The 13,816-nt window shown below is 48.0% G+C and overlaps 5 protein-coding genes across 5 annotated transcripts; 3 read left to right on the plus strand and 2 right to left on the minus strand.

Annotated features, from left to right (window-relative positions):
* Positions 1-373: 373 nt before the first annotated feature.
* Positions 374-1,225, minus strand: BJ212DRAFT_1276686 (uncharacterized protein; the record flags this gene model as incomplete). The annotated part of the gene is made up of 1 exon (XM_041331298.1): positions 374-1,225. The coding sequence occupies one exon, from the start codon at positions 1,223-1,225 to the stop codon at positions 374-376; it is 852 nt and encodes a 283-aa protein (XP_041190699.1).
* A 2,613-nt stretch (positions 1,226-3,838) lies between these two features.
* BJ212DRAFT_1483166 (uncharacterized protein) lies at positions 3,839-4,926 on the minus strand (the record flags this gene model as incomplete). Its single annotated transcript, XM_041340571.1, has 9 exons — positions 3,839-4,040; positions 4,094-4,151; positions 4,208-4,280; positions 4,339-4,389; positions 4,446-4,515; positions 4,569-4,602; positions 4,661-4,683; positions 4,736-4,828; positions 4,889-4,926. 9 exons carry the CDS (start codon positions 4,924-4,926, stop codon positions 3,839-3,841), a joined length of 642 nt encoding a protein of 213 aa, XP_041190700.1.
* A 2,177-nt stretch (positions 4,927-7,103) lies between these two features.
* On the plus strand, positions 7,104-7,601 carry BJ212DRAFT_1370471 (uncharacterized protein). The gene is given in 3 exon segments (XM_041336262.1): positions 7,104-7,373; positions 7,384-7,536; positions 7,581-7,601. 2 exon segments carry the CDS (start codon positions 7,170-7,172, stop codon positions 7,441-7,443), a joined length of 264 nt encoding a protein of 87 aa, XP_041190701.1. The 5' UTR covers positions 7,104-7,169; the 3' UTR covers positions 7,444-7,536; positions 7,581-7,601.
* Positions 7,602-8,805: 1,204 nt separating this feature from the next.
* On the plus strand, positions 8,806-9,894 carry BJ212DRAFT_1301531 (uncharacterized protein; the record flags this gene model as incomplete). The annotated part of the gene is made up of 9 exons (XM_041333140.1): positions 8,806-8,843; positions 8,905-8,997; positions 9,050-9,072; positions 9,131-9,164; positions 9,218-9,287; positions 9,344-9,394; positions 9,452-9,524; positions 9,581-9,638; positions 9,693-9,894. The coding sequence occupies 9 exons, from the start codon at positions 8,806-8,808 to the stop codon at positions 9,892-9,894; spliced, it is 642 nt and encodes a 213-aa protein (XP_041190702.1).
* A 1,301-nt stretch (positions 9,895-11,195) lies between these two features.
* Positions 11,196-11,915, plus strand: BJ212DRAFT_1301532 (uncharacterized protein; the record flags this gene model as incomplete). The annotated part of the gene is made up of 3 exons (XM_041333141.1): positions 11,196-11,353; positions 11,524-11,647; positions 11,673-11,915. The coding sequence occupies 3 exons, from the start codon at positions 11,196-11,198 to the stop codon at positions 11,913-11,915; spliced, it is 525 nt and encodes a 174-aa protein (XP_041190703.1).
* Positions 11,916-13,816: the final 1,901 nt, after the last annotated feature.

Here is a 13,816-nt window from a genome sequence, read left to right on the forward strand (position 1 = left end):
TGCGTGCGCGGGTGCGTCCTGAGGTTTCTACACCGCCAGCGCGTAAAGGACTGCGGACTGGGGAGGGGAGGACAGGTGGTATATCATTTATTGAGTCGCTCAATATATGGTCCCAAGGAGATTCTTTGGCAGCAAAAATGGACTCTGGCTGTGTGCTGCTACTGCTGCTCTCTGACAGCGAAGCAGAGGAGGTCAGGCAGCGTGCAGCTGCCCTTGCAAGACTTGCACCTGCATAACTGGAGACTCGATGGTAGACGAGCATGAATGAAGGCAATTTCCGATTTGACCAAAATTGTTGTTGTTTTGTTGCATCTAGCCGTGTAATATTTGCTCGACTAACCTATTTATCAAGATATCAGTGCGTTACTACGTTTCATGTTGTTTTAGGAAGGCTGTCAATACAGTCCCGAATCAAACGCAAAGTCTCGACCTTGTCGTACAACACACACGTGCACTCGCTGTTAGGGCACTTGGCATCCCAACATGCGATCGCCTCAGACCATTCAATCAATCCCACATCAACGACCGTATCTCCTAGTGGCCGTACGTCCATCTCCATCACCACTTTATACTTGAGCTCTCTCCACGCATGATGATCAATTCTCCATCTGCACCGCGGGCAAGATGCCATCGAGCTTCCCGTCACGAACGGCTGCTCATCCAGTCGTTTCCGAATGCCCTCGCGTCGATCGCGATGCAAGTTTACCAGGTCAAGCACGGCGCCTGTGCGCAGTTTTCGGAGGATGGGTTGATGTTCTGGTGCGTAGATGTTAAGAGCGAGCGACTGCGTGGATGCACGTTTGGCCTCCTCTTCCCATCCACAGCGTGTTGCAGCTGCATAAAGACGGAGAGGTTGGTCCAAGAGCGGGGGCGTCATGATAAACACGCGTATGAGCGAGACAGGCCCTGGCATTTCGTATTTTTCCGCAGCGAATAATAATGCATCGACCTCGTCATATGATGCGAGTGGATTGATCGGCAGACCGCAGATCATAAGTAGCAGACTCTCTAGCGTGTGTGAGTCCTCATCTAGATTGATGGTCTCAGGGTGATTTGGAAGAAGGCTTTGTTGAGGCATGGAAAAGAGGGATCGAAACCAGCCCGATGTCGTCTTCAGCGTCCATGAGTGGATGCGGAACAGGGTATGATCTTTGGCACCGAGTATCACATCGGCATCTGGAGAAGAGAAGGACTTGTGGAAGACGCCCCTATTCACTGGTATCATGTTGACCAAAGCCGTACCCTCCGTTTCCATCATCACGACTGCAATCAAGTGGAATGAGATGCACGGTAGACTAGAGCAGAACTTCAGGTCGATACCTTACGTCTTTCAATATCAACGATGAGCAAGACTAGGCCTGACTGATCACACGTTCACTTGTTAAGTAATAACCCCTATTTTTGTAATTAACTTTGCAGCAGTGACAAAATTTCAGACGATAGACCTGCAAGTGCATCACCGTTGTTCAACAACTGCAATCTCGAAATCACACATGACGCTGTATGCATCGTGACTAACCATTGTCAAGTGGAACATTAATGTTCGATAGGTCTACGAGTTGACAATTTCACATATCTTGACATGCCGCAGCACGGCCCGAGAGCAAAAAATTTCAAACACACAGATAAAAACGGTACAGCTCTTGCAAACTACATAGACGAGTGAGCTTAAAAAAGATGGGCAACTAAGTGAGGCCATTGGTTTGAATGAAAATACTATGGAAACAGAGAGAACATTGAGATCCGGGCCTCATGGAACACATAGTTAGGCGCACCAATGTCGCATTCCTTAATCAAGATTGGACCATCGTGTAACGTCCCGTGGCCGCATCGGGTTTGAGCGTCAAAATTGTGTTCTTGGCAAGCCCAGCGAGGTCCTGCGACCAGATAGCAGGGGTGTCGATGGCACCCCATCTCGGTGAAGAGGTGTGACTGTTCCATTGTTTCAGATTGCTAAATGAAAAGTGTAGTTAGGATTGAGTGTGGATCGAAGAGCTCGAGTTCTGCAGTTAGAGCCTCAGTAGTCAGGTCTTATATATGCTTTGACATAGGCTGTACCTCCTTCCATGGTTTGCGAGTTTTCTTTGATGAGCTTTCTCGTACTTTCGTGCCTTGGTACCTGAGCTCATTCAGTGAAATAGGCCGTACCTTACAGCCAGCCACATATAACAATCACCCATACTGTACGGGCCAACCCACATCATGGGGCCCATGGACGATTGTAGTAGTAGTAACATAAGTACTGTCCCTTCCGGAACGGTGCGACCGGCACCCACAGAAGTCGGCAGTCACGCAGATGTCACCGTAAGGAGTCCATATATATGGCCGGTTTCAAAGTGAGCTCGGCAGTCACTAGTCAAGGATGAGCGCGAGTTCAGTTAGCTATAAAATCGAGGGGGATGCCGGTGTAGTGAGACTCGGTCACTCGGACCATGTACATTGTACTATCCCTTCCACTGCAATCGGCACCCCACAGAAGTCGGCAGTCACGCAAATGTCACTATAAGTCACGACATGTCACATAGGCCGATTTCAAAGACCGGCAGTCAAGCAAGAATTCAGCGTGAATATTCGAATATTTGAACGAGTATTAACTAGTAGATATATCTAAGTATGAGGGCAACTGTAGTTATAAAATTGAGTGGATGTGTAGGAAGACCATGTACATTAATATTGTATGGATGCTGCACCAGTCAGCAACAGTTTCCTCCTATGCAACAGATAATAATTGCTGACTCTCGTGGGCATGCCGACGAGGCTCCTGCACTCCCAAACGTCGATTACTCAGTGTCTGGCATGATACTAGTGTCTGACAAAGCTCGCAGCTTTCCTCGTCTACCGCTGCTAGATCTGCGAATGCACTGCACCCAACACCAGTCGGCACTTCCAAAGTTGGTGTATGCAGTTTGAAACTCCGTCACGGCACATATCAGCAGGTGACATTTCTGCTAAGGTTGTCTATGTAAGTCGATGATGATGCAATGGGCCGCCAGATGGATCATTATGCTGCATTATAGGACGTGGATAGCTAGATTAGCACAGAATGATGAAAATATCCAGCCCAAGTCGGTATTTCCGAAGCTGGCGTGTGCAGTATTGAAACTCCGTAACGGCACATTCCTGCGTGACTTCGGCACTTTCACTTTCTGCTCTAATCGTGGTCGTTCGACCTCATGATGAGATGAAATCCATGTTAAGAATTTTGTGTTTAAGTAGCTAGAAGTACAAGTTTTGTGAAAGTTCCGACTTCGTGAGGTGCCAATTGGGTTAGTCTATAGTCTATAGGGGTAGGCCTATAGCATAATGATCTGTCATAGTTATCGCCACCAGGTGATGACTTGCCCTAGAATGTGCACTTCAGGCTCGGTGCGTCTCCTCACCTGATGTCTATGTTAGGAAAAACTAGTCTGAAAATGGGGGTTGGATGCATCGTTTCGGACTATAACTCCTGTCTACCGCTAACTTGGTAATCAACTTGGCAACACAAAATCTCAGACGAAGGACCTTGCATCACAACTCCGCCCGTTGTTCAACGACTGTAATCTAAAAATCACGCATGACGCCGTATGTATCGTTACTAACCTCTGTCAGGTAGGGCATCAATTTTCGATAGGTCCACAGTTTCACAAAGCCAACATCTTGCATGCACAACAAAATGTAAGGTTTCAAACGCATAGATAAAGCCTCATAGAAAACGGTACAACTCTTGACTCTGATAAAATACATGACGGACAAGTAACTAAGTCAGGTCATTGGCAGATGCTATGAAAGCAGAGTGACGATTGAAATGCAGACCTCACAGAACAGATATTTAGGCGCACCAATATCGCATTCCTGATCAAGCTTGGACAATTGTGTAATGTCCAGTGGCCGCGTCGCGCTTGAGGTTCCAAGTCGTATTCTCGGAAAGCGCAGCGAGGTCCTGCATCCAGATCGCGGGAGTGTCAATGGCACCTCGTAAGATTGCGGTCTCTTGATAGTCCGACGTGACGTAGACACGCAGGATCGGAGTGAACTGTGCCTTCACACTACTCTCATCTCTGCATTTGTGCTGTGAGGCCCCTGAAGGAGAAATAGAGAAAAGATGACTTACCCAACTTCGTTGAAGTAGAGTGCGGGAGTGGGCATCAAGTCTCCTTTGTTCAGAAAGCCTGGAGATGGAGGATAAGCTCAGGTGATAAAAGAGGAGACAACGATGGTCACAAACCGACTGCGAGATCTTGAACCGCGCCAGTTTTGTTCACGGCCTGCAGGACACCAGACGTTCCCGCCTGAGCGGACTACACAAAATAGTATTCGTCAGTGGTCAAGATAAATATCAATGAAAGCCAGACTTACAGAGAAGTGATAGACATCGTTGGTCCGGGTCAGGGTTGTTTTCTCTCCGTCCTGAATCATGGCTTGCGTTGGTGCTAGTAATTGTAGAATAGATGAGAGTCGCTCACATTGATCTTGACACAGGTTCCGGCGCTGATGACGTTCCCATTCACGACCTGAGCTTTGGAGAAAGCAAGCCTATACAATAAATAAGTGACTGTCGTGACCATCGTTTTCGTCGATCATCTCACTGGTTCGTGTAGGTCGCTTGGGCCCTGTATGCACCTGGAAAGAGAGATCATGTGAGTTGGCAACTCGGCAGCAAAATAATAGAAACACCCACCCGTCTTTCCAAATGTGCTGACCCTGAAAATTTGCAAGGTTTAAAGTCGTCGAGGTCAAAAGTAAGCGCACTTACTTCCATACTATGGGGAAGAAGTCCTCATAGAGGCCTTGCAGATCGCCATTAATCAAAGCGAGCATGATCGTCGCCTCCTTGCCGAGGTCGTTGCTGCGAGACGACGGTGAGTCGGTGAAAAGTTACGCAAATTGATAGCATAAGGGCGCTCACGACTGGAAGGTCAAAGTTCTAGTGAAGGGGCGTGACATTGTTAAACACAAAGTGTACTAGTCGAGATTGAGATTGGATGTGAATTGAAGAGCTTGAGTTCTGTAGTTAGAGCCTCAGCAAGGAGGCTTTTATATGTTTTGGATCGCATAGGCTGTACCTCCTTCCTTGGTTTGCGATTTATCCAGCGTCTCCTTCATGCCGAGGTGCCTGTCGCTGGAGACTAAACATATGAGTCCTTCTGATCTTCAAGGCGGTAGCACATGATGGCCCTGTCATGACTAGCTGGGGGCCGGTCTTTCCACGAACCGATTCCCTGAGCATTGCGCGCTCGGAAGATCATAGCTGCCGTCGGTACCCCTGTTACAGGGTGCGCCTGTCCTTGTTATCTCCTTATTGTGCTCCTTTCATAACGTCACAGGTGGACAGGTATCAAAACTGAGTACCAAGTACTAAGATTCGATCTGCCCGCTAAGGTAGACGAATTCGGATCGAAACAATGGGCCTATACCTGTAGGCAGTCGAGTCACGGTCACGGTCGTAAGTATGTATAAGCATCAGGATCCCATGGGCCATGGCGCATTTTGTGACGCGAGACTGGGATATATTTTTGCTATAGCACATAAATAATATTGGCCTCACCGGTTCTAGGGTGAATCAACTGTCAAAGTCAAGGTTCAGTCAAACGAGCTGAAAGACGCTGAACCTGCTTCGACCGGCGCATAAACTTGGGATGAAAACTCCGCTGATCACCCTGTTCACTGATAAGATGCGTACATTGCGAGCTGCAAGAACGTTCCGAACGTTCGAGGCGCTTCGCCCGCTCAGCTAGTTCTGGAGCAACATCATACGTGGGGCACTACTGGGCAAAATTGAATAAATAATTGCGGGCTGAGATGAAAATTACCTGTCTTTAATTTGCCCTACTCGGTCTCGCGGGGATGCAGGTGGTATTAGCCATCAAGCACTGGCTCGAGGATTTCGGACCGCTGAAACTCATCTCCGTGGTATTACATTATTTCTTTAGTTGGATTATCTTGTCGCACGTCAAGTCATCACCACCGATGCCAATCGGTGAGTAACAGTATTGAGAGGTGTTCTTGGTATGATGCCTTAGGTAATTCTGGACGTTGTTAATCACAAGAACACCTCGTTTTGTCGAATGTTGACCGAGCAAGCGGGTCTTGTCAGCTTTGAATAGAAAGCGTCTGAAATGATCTATAAATATTACAGCTGTGTGCGTATATAATGGCACTGGCATGTTGTGGGAAAATCATAATTGAGGATTTGGGACTTTGAAAATTTTCACCGTTTTGAGACTTAGAGAAAAATTCAAACAATTGCACCACGTCGGACAACAATACACCTAGTATGGTCAACCGAAAGATCTCATCCGACGTCAAACTCGCTGCCATTCGCCTGTATGAGCAAGATATCCTTAGTCTTCGTGAAATCCTTGATTGCGTCGGCTTCTCGAGACGCACATTCTTCCGCATCCGAAAGCTCTATCAGCACACCGGCGATGTAGTCAAACCACGGAGTGAATTCACAGGTCGTCCGAGGAAGCTGAATCTTGAGGATGTTCAGTACCTCGTGGAACTGGTCCACCACCGGCCAGATTGGTTTCTCGACGAGATCACTCGACTCATGTTATGCAACCGCTTCATTGCACTCCACTACACCACCATCCACCGTGAGCTCCATCGTGCGGGCGTTTCCCTCAAAAAGCTTCGTAAAATCACCAAAGAACAAAATGAAGATCTCCGTGTGACGCGGCATTATGTAACACAGAATGGTAAAAAAAAATCAAGTCCCAAATCTCAATCGTGATTTTCCCACAACACGCCAGTGCCATTAGTTTCGCAAACTGCTGTAATGTGGCTGTTGTACATGAAGAAATCATACGAAATGGATCATGCAAATCCATGCATACCACGGGCGTAGAATGACAGGCCTGAAGACAACCTGAGTCCGGCATGTGTACAAACCTGCAGCGTGAAAATCAGTACGCCTCACGATGTCGAAACTCTAGACTCGAATTGGATTGGGTGAATACAAGGCTGAGCGCCGAGTGTTTTGGCCCCGGCGCTTTCATTGCGGGCCAGTAGTGAGGGCTTCTAGAAACACCATGGGCACGATCGTTACATAAGTAATAGGAAGAGTACGTTAGGCCACTTTACTAATTGAGATATATGTGGGAATCATAGGTGTGTCTTCATCGGCATCCGATGTTGATGATCTTGCTCACCATTTAGAGAAGCTGAGCTGCACCAACGTCCAGGCGATGGTATTTGTTGATTTACGCCACGCTATCGCACACTCTACAACAGGTTCTCATCGAAAAACATGCAATGCACTCGCGAGTCGTGTTCGGCAATGTGCACTATACCTATTTCATGCTGGAGCGAGTGTTTGGGGTGACGTTTATCTGTCAGATTCTCGCTCATGGGTTTGGTGTGCTTGTTATCGAATGTCTCACAGGAAATTGTCTTGCACTCTGTCGAGCTCAAATCAGCCTGTCTAGAACGAAAACAGAATGCGCTGGCAGAGGTGAATGATTCTGATGTATGTTGATATAGGACTATTTGTTGCCAATCCATCATTATTTCTTAGAGTCCGGGACTGGCGCTTCCCAGCGCCACTACAATGAGGTAATCAAATCGTACTGCGGTATCGATGGCGCTAACGAAAGCAGACCATAATCAAAAGGAACAACTGTTTTCCTTTTATATGGTCTGACTAGGAGACTAACGGTTTATGTTTAGTAGTGAGACTTAAGGAAATCGGCCTCTTGCCTGTTCTTGCTCCAATTTATCGTCTCGTCAGGTACGCCGTCTGACCATTTTTTCTTTAAGACCTCTTCTCATTCAATTTTCTCGCCTCGCTAGGCACTCATAGATGTGCGCACCCACCCATAATTTACCGTACTCCCTACCCTAGCATTGTACGATACGTACCAAGGTCGAGTTTGGTGTTCGATTGAATCCATAGTGCTCGCAGTGGGGTCCTTTTACGCTGGCTAATAGTCTGCATCCCCGCGAGGCTGAGTAAGGCTATTTGGAGATGGGTGATTTTCATTTTCACCCCTCAATTATTTATTTAATTTTGTCCAGTGGTGCCTCCTATACGGAATGTTGCTTCAGAACTGGTTGAGCGGGCGAAGCGCCTTGAACAATCAGAACGTTCTTGCAACTTGCAATGTACGCAGCCCATCAGTGAACAGGGTGATCAGCGGAGTTTCCATCCCAAGTTGATGCGCCGGTCGAAGCAGGTGCAGCATCTTGCAGCTCGTTTGACTGAACCTTGACTTTGACAGTTGATTCACCCTAGAACCGGTGAGGCCAATATTATTTATGTGCTATAGCAAAAAAATACCGCAGTCTCGCGTCACAAAATGCGCCATGGCCCATGGGATCCTTTTCGCGTATACCTACTTATGACCGTGACTGTGACTCAACTGCCTACAAGTATAGGCCCATTGTTTCAATCCCAATTCGTCTACCTTAGCGGGCAGATCAAATCTCGGGATAGATCCTTATCCATCTGTAGCGTTATCAGAGGAGCACAATAGGAAGGAATAAAGGATAGGCACGCCATGGAACAGGGGTGCCAACGGCAGCTACGAACTTCCGCCGAGCGCGCAGTGCCCAGGGAATGGATTCGTGGAGAAGCCGGCTGTCTAGTAAGTCAGGAGCCATCATATGCTACCGCCCTGAAGATAAGAAGGACTCGTGCTTAGTCTCCAGCGGCAGGTATCTCGGCACGAAGGAGACGCTGGCTTAATGCAAACCAAGGAAGGAGGTACAGCCTATGGGATCCAAAACATATAAAAGCCTCCTTGCTGAGGCTCTAACTACAGAACTCAAGCTCTTCAATCCACATTCAGTCTCAATCTCAACTAGTACACTTTGTGTTTAACAATGTCACGCCCCTTCATCAGGAATTTGACTTTCCAGTCGTGAGTGTCTTTGCGCTATCACTTTGCATAACTTTTCACCCGACTCACCGTCGTCTCGCAGCAACGACCTCGGCAAGGAGGCGACGATCATGCTCGCCTTGATTAATGGCGACCTGCAAGGCCTCTATGAGGACTTCTTCCCCATAGTATGGAAGTAAGTGCGCTTACTTTTGACCTTGACAATTTCCAACATTGCAAATTTTCAGGGTCAGCACGTTCGGGAAGACGGGTGAGCGTTTCTGTTATTTGGCTGCATAGTTGCCAACTCACACGATCCCTCTTTCCAGGTGCCTACAGGGCTCAAGCGACCTACACGAACCAGTGAGATGATCGACGAGAACGATAAATACTGAAGTCGCTTATTTATTGTATAGGCTCGCTTTCTCCAAAGCTCAGGTCGTGAATGGGAACGTCATCAGCGCTGGAACCTGCGCCAAGCTCAATGTGAGCGACTCTCATCTATTCTGCAATTGATAGTACCAACGCAAGCCATGATGCAGGACGGCGAGAAAACAACCCTGACCAGGACCAACGATGTCTATCACTTCTCTGTAAGTCTGACTTGCATTGATATTTTATCGACCACCGACGAATACTATGTTGTGTAGTCCGCTCAGGCGGGAACGTCTGGTGTCCTGCAGGCTGTCAACAAAACCGGCGCGGTTCAAGATCTCGCAATCGGTTTGTGACCATCGTTGTCTCCTCTTTTATTACCTGAGCTTATCCTCCATCTCCAGGCTTTATGAACAAAGGAGACTTGATGCCCACTCCCGCACTGTACTTCAACGAAGTTGGGTATGTGATCTTTCTTCTATTTCTCCTTCAGAGGGCTAACAGCACAAATTACAGAGATGAGAGTAGTGTGAAAGCACAGTTTACTCCGATCTTGCGTATCTACGTCACGTCGGACTATCAAGAGACCGCAATCTTACGAGGTGCCATTGACACCCCTGCGATCTGGACACAGGACATCGCTGCGCTTGCCGAGAACACAATTTGGAACCTGAAGCGCGACACGGCCACTGGACGTTACACGATTGTCCAAGCTTGATCAAGGAATGTGTCATCGGTGCGCTTAAATATCTGTTCTATGATATCTGCATTTCAATGTTCACTTTGCTTTGATAGCATCCACCAATGGACTCACTTAGTTACTTGTCTGTCATGTATTTCGCAAGAGTCGAAAATTGTACCATTTTGAAGCTTTACCTATGCGTTTGAAATCTTGCATCTTGTTGACCAGGAGAGTCGCGCATGTTGGCTTGTGAAACTGCTGACCTGTTGAACTTCAATGCTCTACCTGACAGCGGTCAGGCACGATGCATACAGCGTCGTATGTGATTTTGAGATTGTTGTTGTTGTGTCGCAAGGCCCTCTTTCGTCTGAGATTTTGTGCTGCCAAGTTCATTGTCAGTACTTAGCAGTAGACAGGGGTTATTACTTAGTGTGATCATCGGCCGCGTGTCTCAACTACCCTCGATGAGCCTGACAAACCCCATTTGCAAGATCTGCAAGGTACCGCGCAATCAGGCCGTTTTGCTCACTGTTGATATCGAAAGACGTAAGGTACCGACCTGAAGTTCTGCTCTAGTCTACCGCACATCTCATTCCACTGGATTGCAGCCGCGATGATGGAATCGGAGTCCATTCCTGGCTTGGCTTTGGTCAACATGGTGCCAGTGCATGGGGGAGCCTTCCACAAGTACTTCTCTTCTCCAGATCCCGATACGATACTCGGAATTATATAGCTAGCTATATCTCAAGGATGCAACAAATCAACAACAGCAATTTTGGTCAAATCGGAATTTGCCCTCATCCATGCTCGTCTACTATCAAGCCTCCAATTATGCAGGTGCAAGTCTTGCAAGGGCAACTGCATGATGCCTGACGTCTTCTGCTACGCTGTCAGAGAGCAGCAGCAGCACACACCCCGATTCCATTTTCTCTGCCAAGGAATCTCCTTGGGACTATATATCGAGTGACTCAATACATGTCATGCCACCTATTCTCTCTCTCCCCCCAGTCCGAAACCCCTTACGTGCTGGCAACGTAGAAACCTCAGGATGCACCCACGCACGCAAACAAGCGATGGCGTCGTGCGAAATCAGCACCTTCGATGAAATGTTCAACATGATCCTTGACAGTCTCAGAGCAAAAAAATCCCTGTGCCAAACTCTCCCCCTCAAAACAAGACGACCCACTCGCTGTTTTCTGTGGAATCGGGTGCAAGCCATTCGGCCAAGCCTCAGTGTCAAATTTATTCGGCAAACTCGGGCGACACTCCAAACGGTTTGAATTGTATGACAGAGGCGGGTGAGGAATTTGATAAGGAGGAGGAAATGGAGCTTTGTGATGTGTCAGCAGCTGCTTGAGTGGGTCATGCGCGAAGCGTTCGAGGAACAGCATGCTCCAGACCTCACCGCAAGCGCAGATCCGCCACCACAACTTCCATCCACGCACCTTGAACTCCAATACTTGACATATCCCTACTTCATCGCTGCGTTCTTTCCGTGACAAGTGCCTTGACCCCCACCTCGCTCTCTCCATCTTCGACTATGCACAGCACCTCAGCATCCCAAACTACGTATTCAGGTGCACCACTGCCACATACAAATAGTTGATAGAAATCCGCTGGTCATGTTTCCGTGACCTCAGAGGCGTACAGGACGCCCTTGAATAGATGCGGGTCAATGGGGCAGAACCAAGAAGTTCGTTGGGAAACTGAGGCGCGAAGTAGGCGCGCGCACGGTTTGGGAAGAGCCTATGTATGGGAAGAGGAGTCTGTGTTTGGGATTGGAGAGGTTGTGGGGACTGCTATCTAATATCTAGCAGCTTGCTATTAAGGAGCCGAGAAGGAAGCGGGGGAAAGGGTCATGCAGGAAAGGGCCGGCTTTTGATGCGTGGAAGGGGGATGTGCTTGAGGACGTGGAGGACGGTTATGAGTCTGACCAGTGGGGTTCTCGCAAGCCGAGGCCAAAATATCGGGAACGAGACTCAGAAGTGGTCACAGGGCTGAACGATTTGCTATTAGATGGCAAGGTATCAGGCAAGAACCAGCTAGAATTCAAATAACGTATTGACTTGTTGGTCGTAATTAAGCAAGGTGAGGTATACCATAGGAGCAACGGTAGGAGCATGTGTGCTACTCTGATCTTAGTTCGTGACGCGTGACTTATCGCAAGTTATCCCGGCGTGGGATTGCAATTGTTTTCAATTTTTCATATCATACTGATTTTTCGCGTCCGAATCGAAAGACCCACCTTCTACAGCCTTTTATTAGAAGATTTTCTCTTCCCTGTTCTTGACTTTGATGGGTTGGGTAGGCGATTCGCCAGTTTCTCCATGCTAGACGATGACCCCTCCGTCTCTATCACCACATTCTGTCAATTGCCCATCTTGTGATACTGCCAATTCCAACACCCCATTGCCATGCCCCTCCACTTCTTCAACAAAGCACCTGTCTTCAAGTCCCACGGATAATGCGTATTGTCATTCGATCCCGTAATGCATCTGTCGTTTATCGGGGAAACCTGCAACTGCCCTTACGTTTCCTTCATGGCCTTTGAATTCTTGGCGCTCGCAGAGGTGTGGTGATTAGAATGAGCCTTGACATTTTACTGGATATTGATGGTATTGGGCGCGGTCGAGGTCGACTTTGGAGGGATTCTGGGTGACTTACTCTAAGCTGCGGAAGGTGTGTGTGTTGTGTGTTTTATGCTACTCCATTGCATCAACCTGCCTCGTTTTCGTAGATGCCCAGGACACGAGACCTCCGCACCTCCATCACTGATTCAGCAAGAATGTACCATATTATCATACCTGCCATCCTCAGCACTATGCCCTCCCAGCGCTTCTGCAATGCATAGATGCTTCCGAATCTTGTCTTGAGGGTTTTCAGAACGTACCTCATCACATCTAATTGAGCAGTCGGCGGTTCCCGGTGCCCAAATCTGACTATTCATCCTACATGAATATCACTGTTTTTCGTGTCGAGAACATATCATGATGTCGCTCCTTCGAACGCATGCATATAGTTTACTGCAATATCACCCCTTCATCCCATGATCGACTCGAGACCTGCTTGTGTACCGGACGCGAAGTTCTCTCTCCTAGCTGGTATTTCAAACTCGTTACTAGTTATATCACAGAGGAGTGTTTTTGTTTCAGCGTTCTGCTCATAATTCATCTCTGCTTTGGGCTTCGACCACTCCCGGCCCAAGTGGTTTCAGTTCTCATTCGTCAATCGCCTCCCAAATTCATCATCATTGGAACCCTGCACCGCACAGGTACCAGTGAAACATGGTCGCTGACCTCAGTGAGCCTATGTCTAATCAGATCATTTTAAGCTCGAACAGGGCAGCTACATGTGGCCCATGCATGAGCGGTGCGCCGGCCGGTTAAAGAAATTTTAGCCTGAGTTGATATACCAGTGAGTTTTTAAAAATGTCCGCACCTGACCCAACTGTGACCTCCACGTGCTACCGTCGCACTCTCTACTGACCTTCCTTCACCTTCCAGCAGTACCGATCGGCCGCCTTCGAGAACTATTACCCTTCAGCATCCATCTGTCGCCCCGTGCTACCTCCTTCCAGTTTTTTGTTTGTCATCCAATGAACTTTGAGTTGGCATTCCTCGCAATTGTTCCAGACTCAGTTGGCTGCGTGCGATTGACTGAACACGTTCATTGTATCTGATATTAATGTGGCCTGCCCGTCTATTATGAAGGAGAGCCATGTACGGGTGAAGGAAGTAGAATTGAATGAATAGCCACGGTGGGTCTTTCAAATTTTCGGCATCCGCTACTCTCACACTCTACATCATCGCTGCGCCTCATGCACGATGGCGAGACTTGATCTGCTCATTTCCGGTACTTCAAGTTTCTCGCCTCAGAATTACCCTGCACGAAAGGTGAGTGCGATTCTACTGGTGCAGTCAACTGACCTAGCAATGGGCGGCTGAGCTTGGATACAGGA

The sequence above is a fragment of the Suillus subaureus genome (assembly GCF_016647635.1).
Source record: "Suillus subaureus strain MN1 chromosome Unknown BJ212scaffold_26, whole genome shotgun sequence".
NCBI classification, from domain to species: domain Eukaryota; kingdom Fungi; phylum Basidiomycota; class Agaricomycetes; order Boletales; family Suillaceae; genus Suillus; species Suillus subaureus.

Coding starts and splice junctions, on each gene's coding strand:
- BJ212DRAFT_1370471 (XM_041336262.1), top strand. CDS start 7,170: ATGGTATTTGTTGATTTACGCCACGCTATCGCACACTCTACAACAGGT.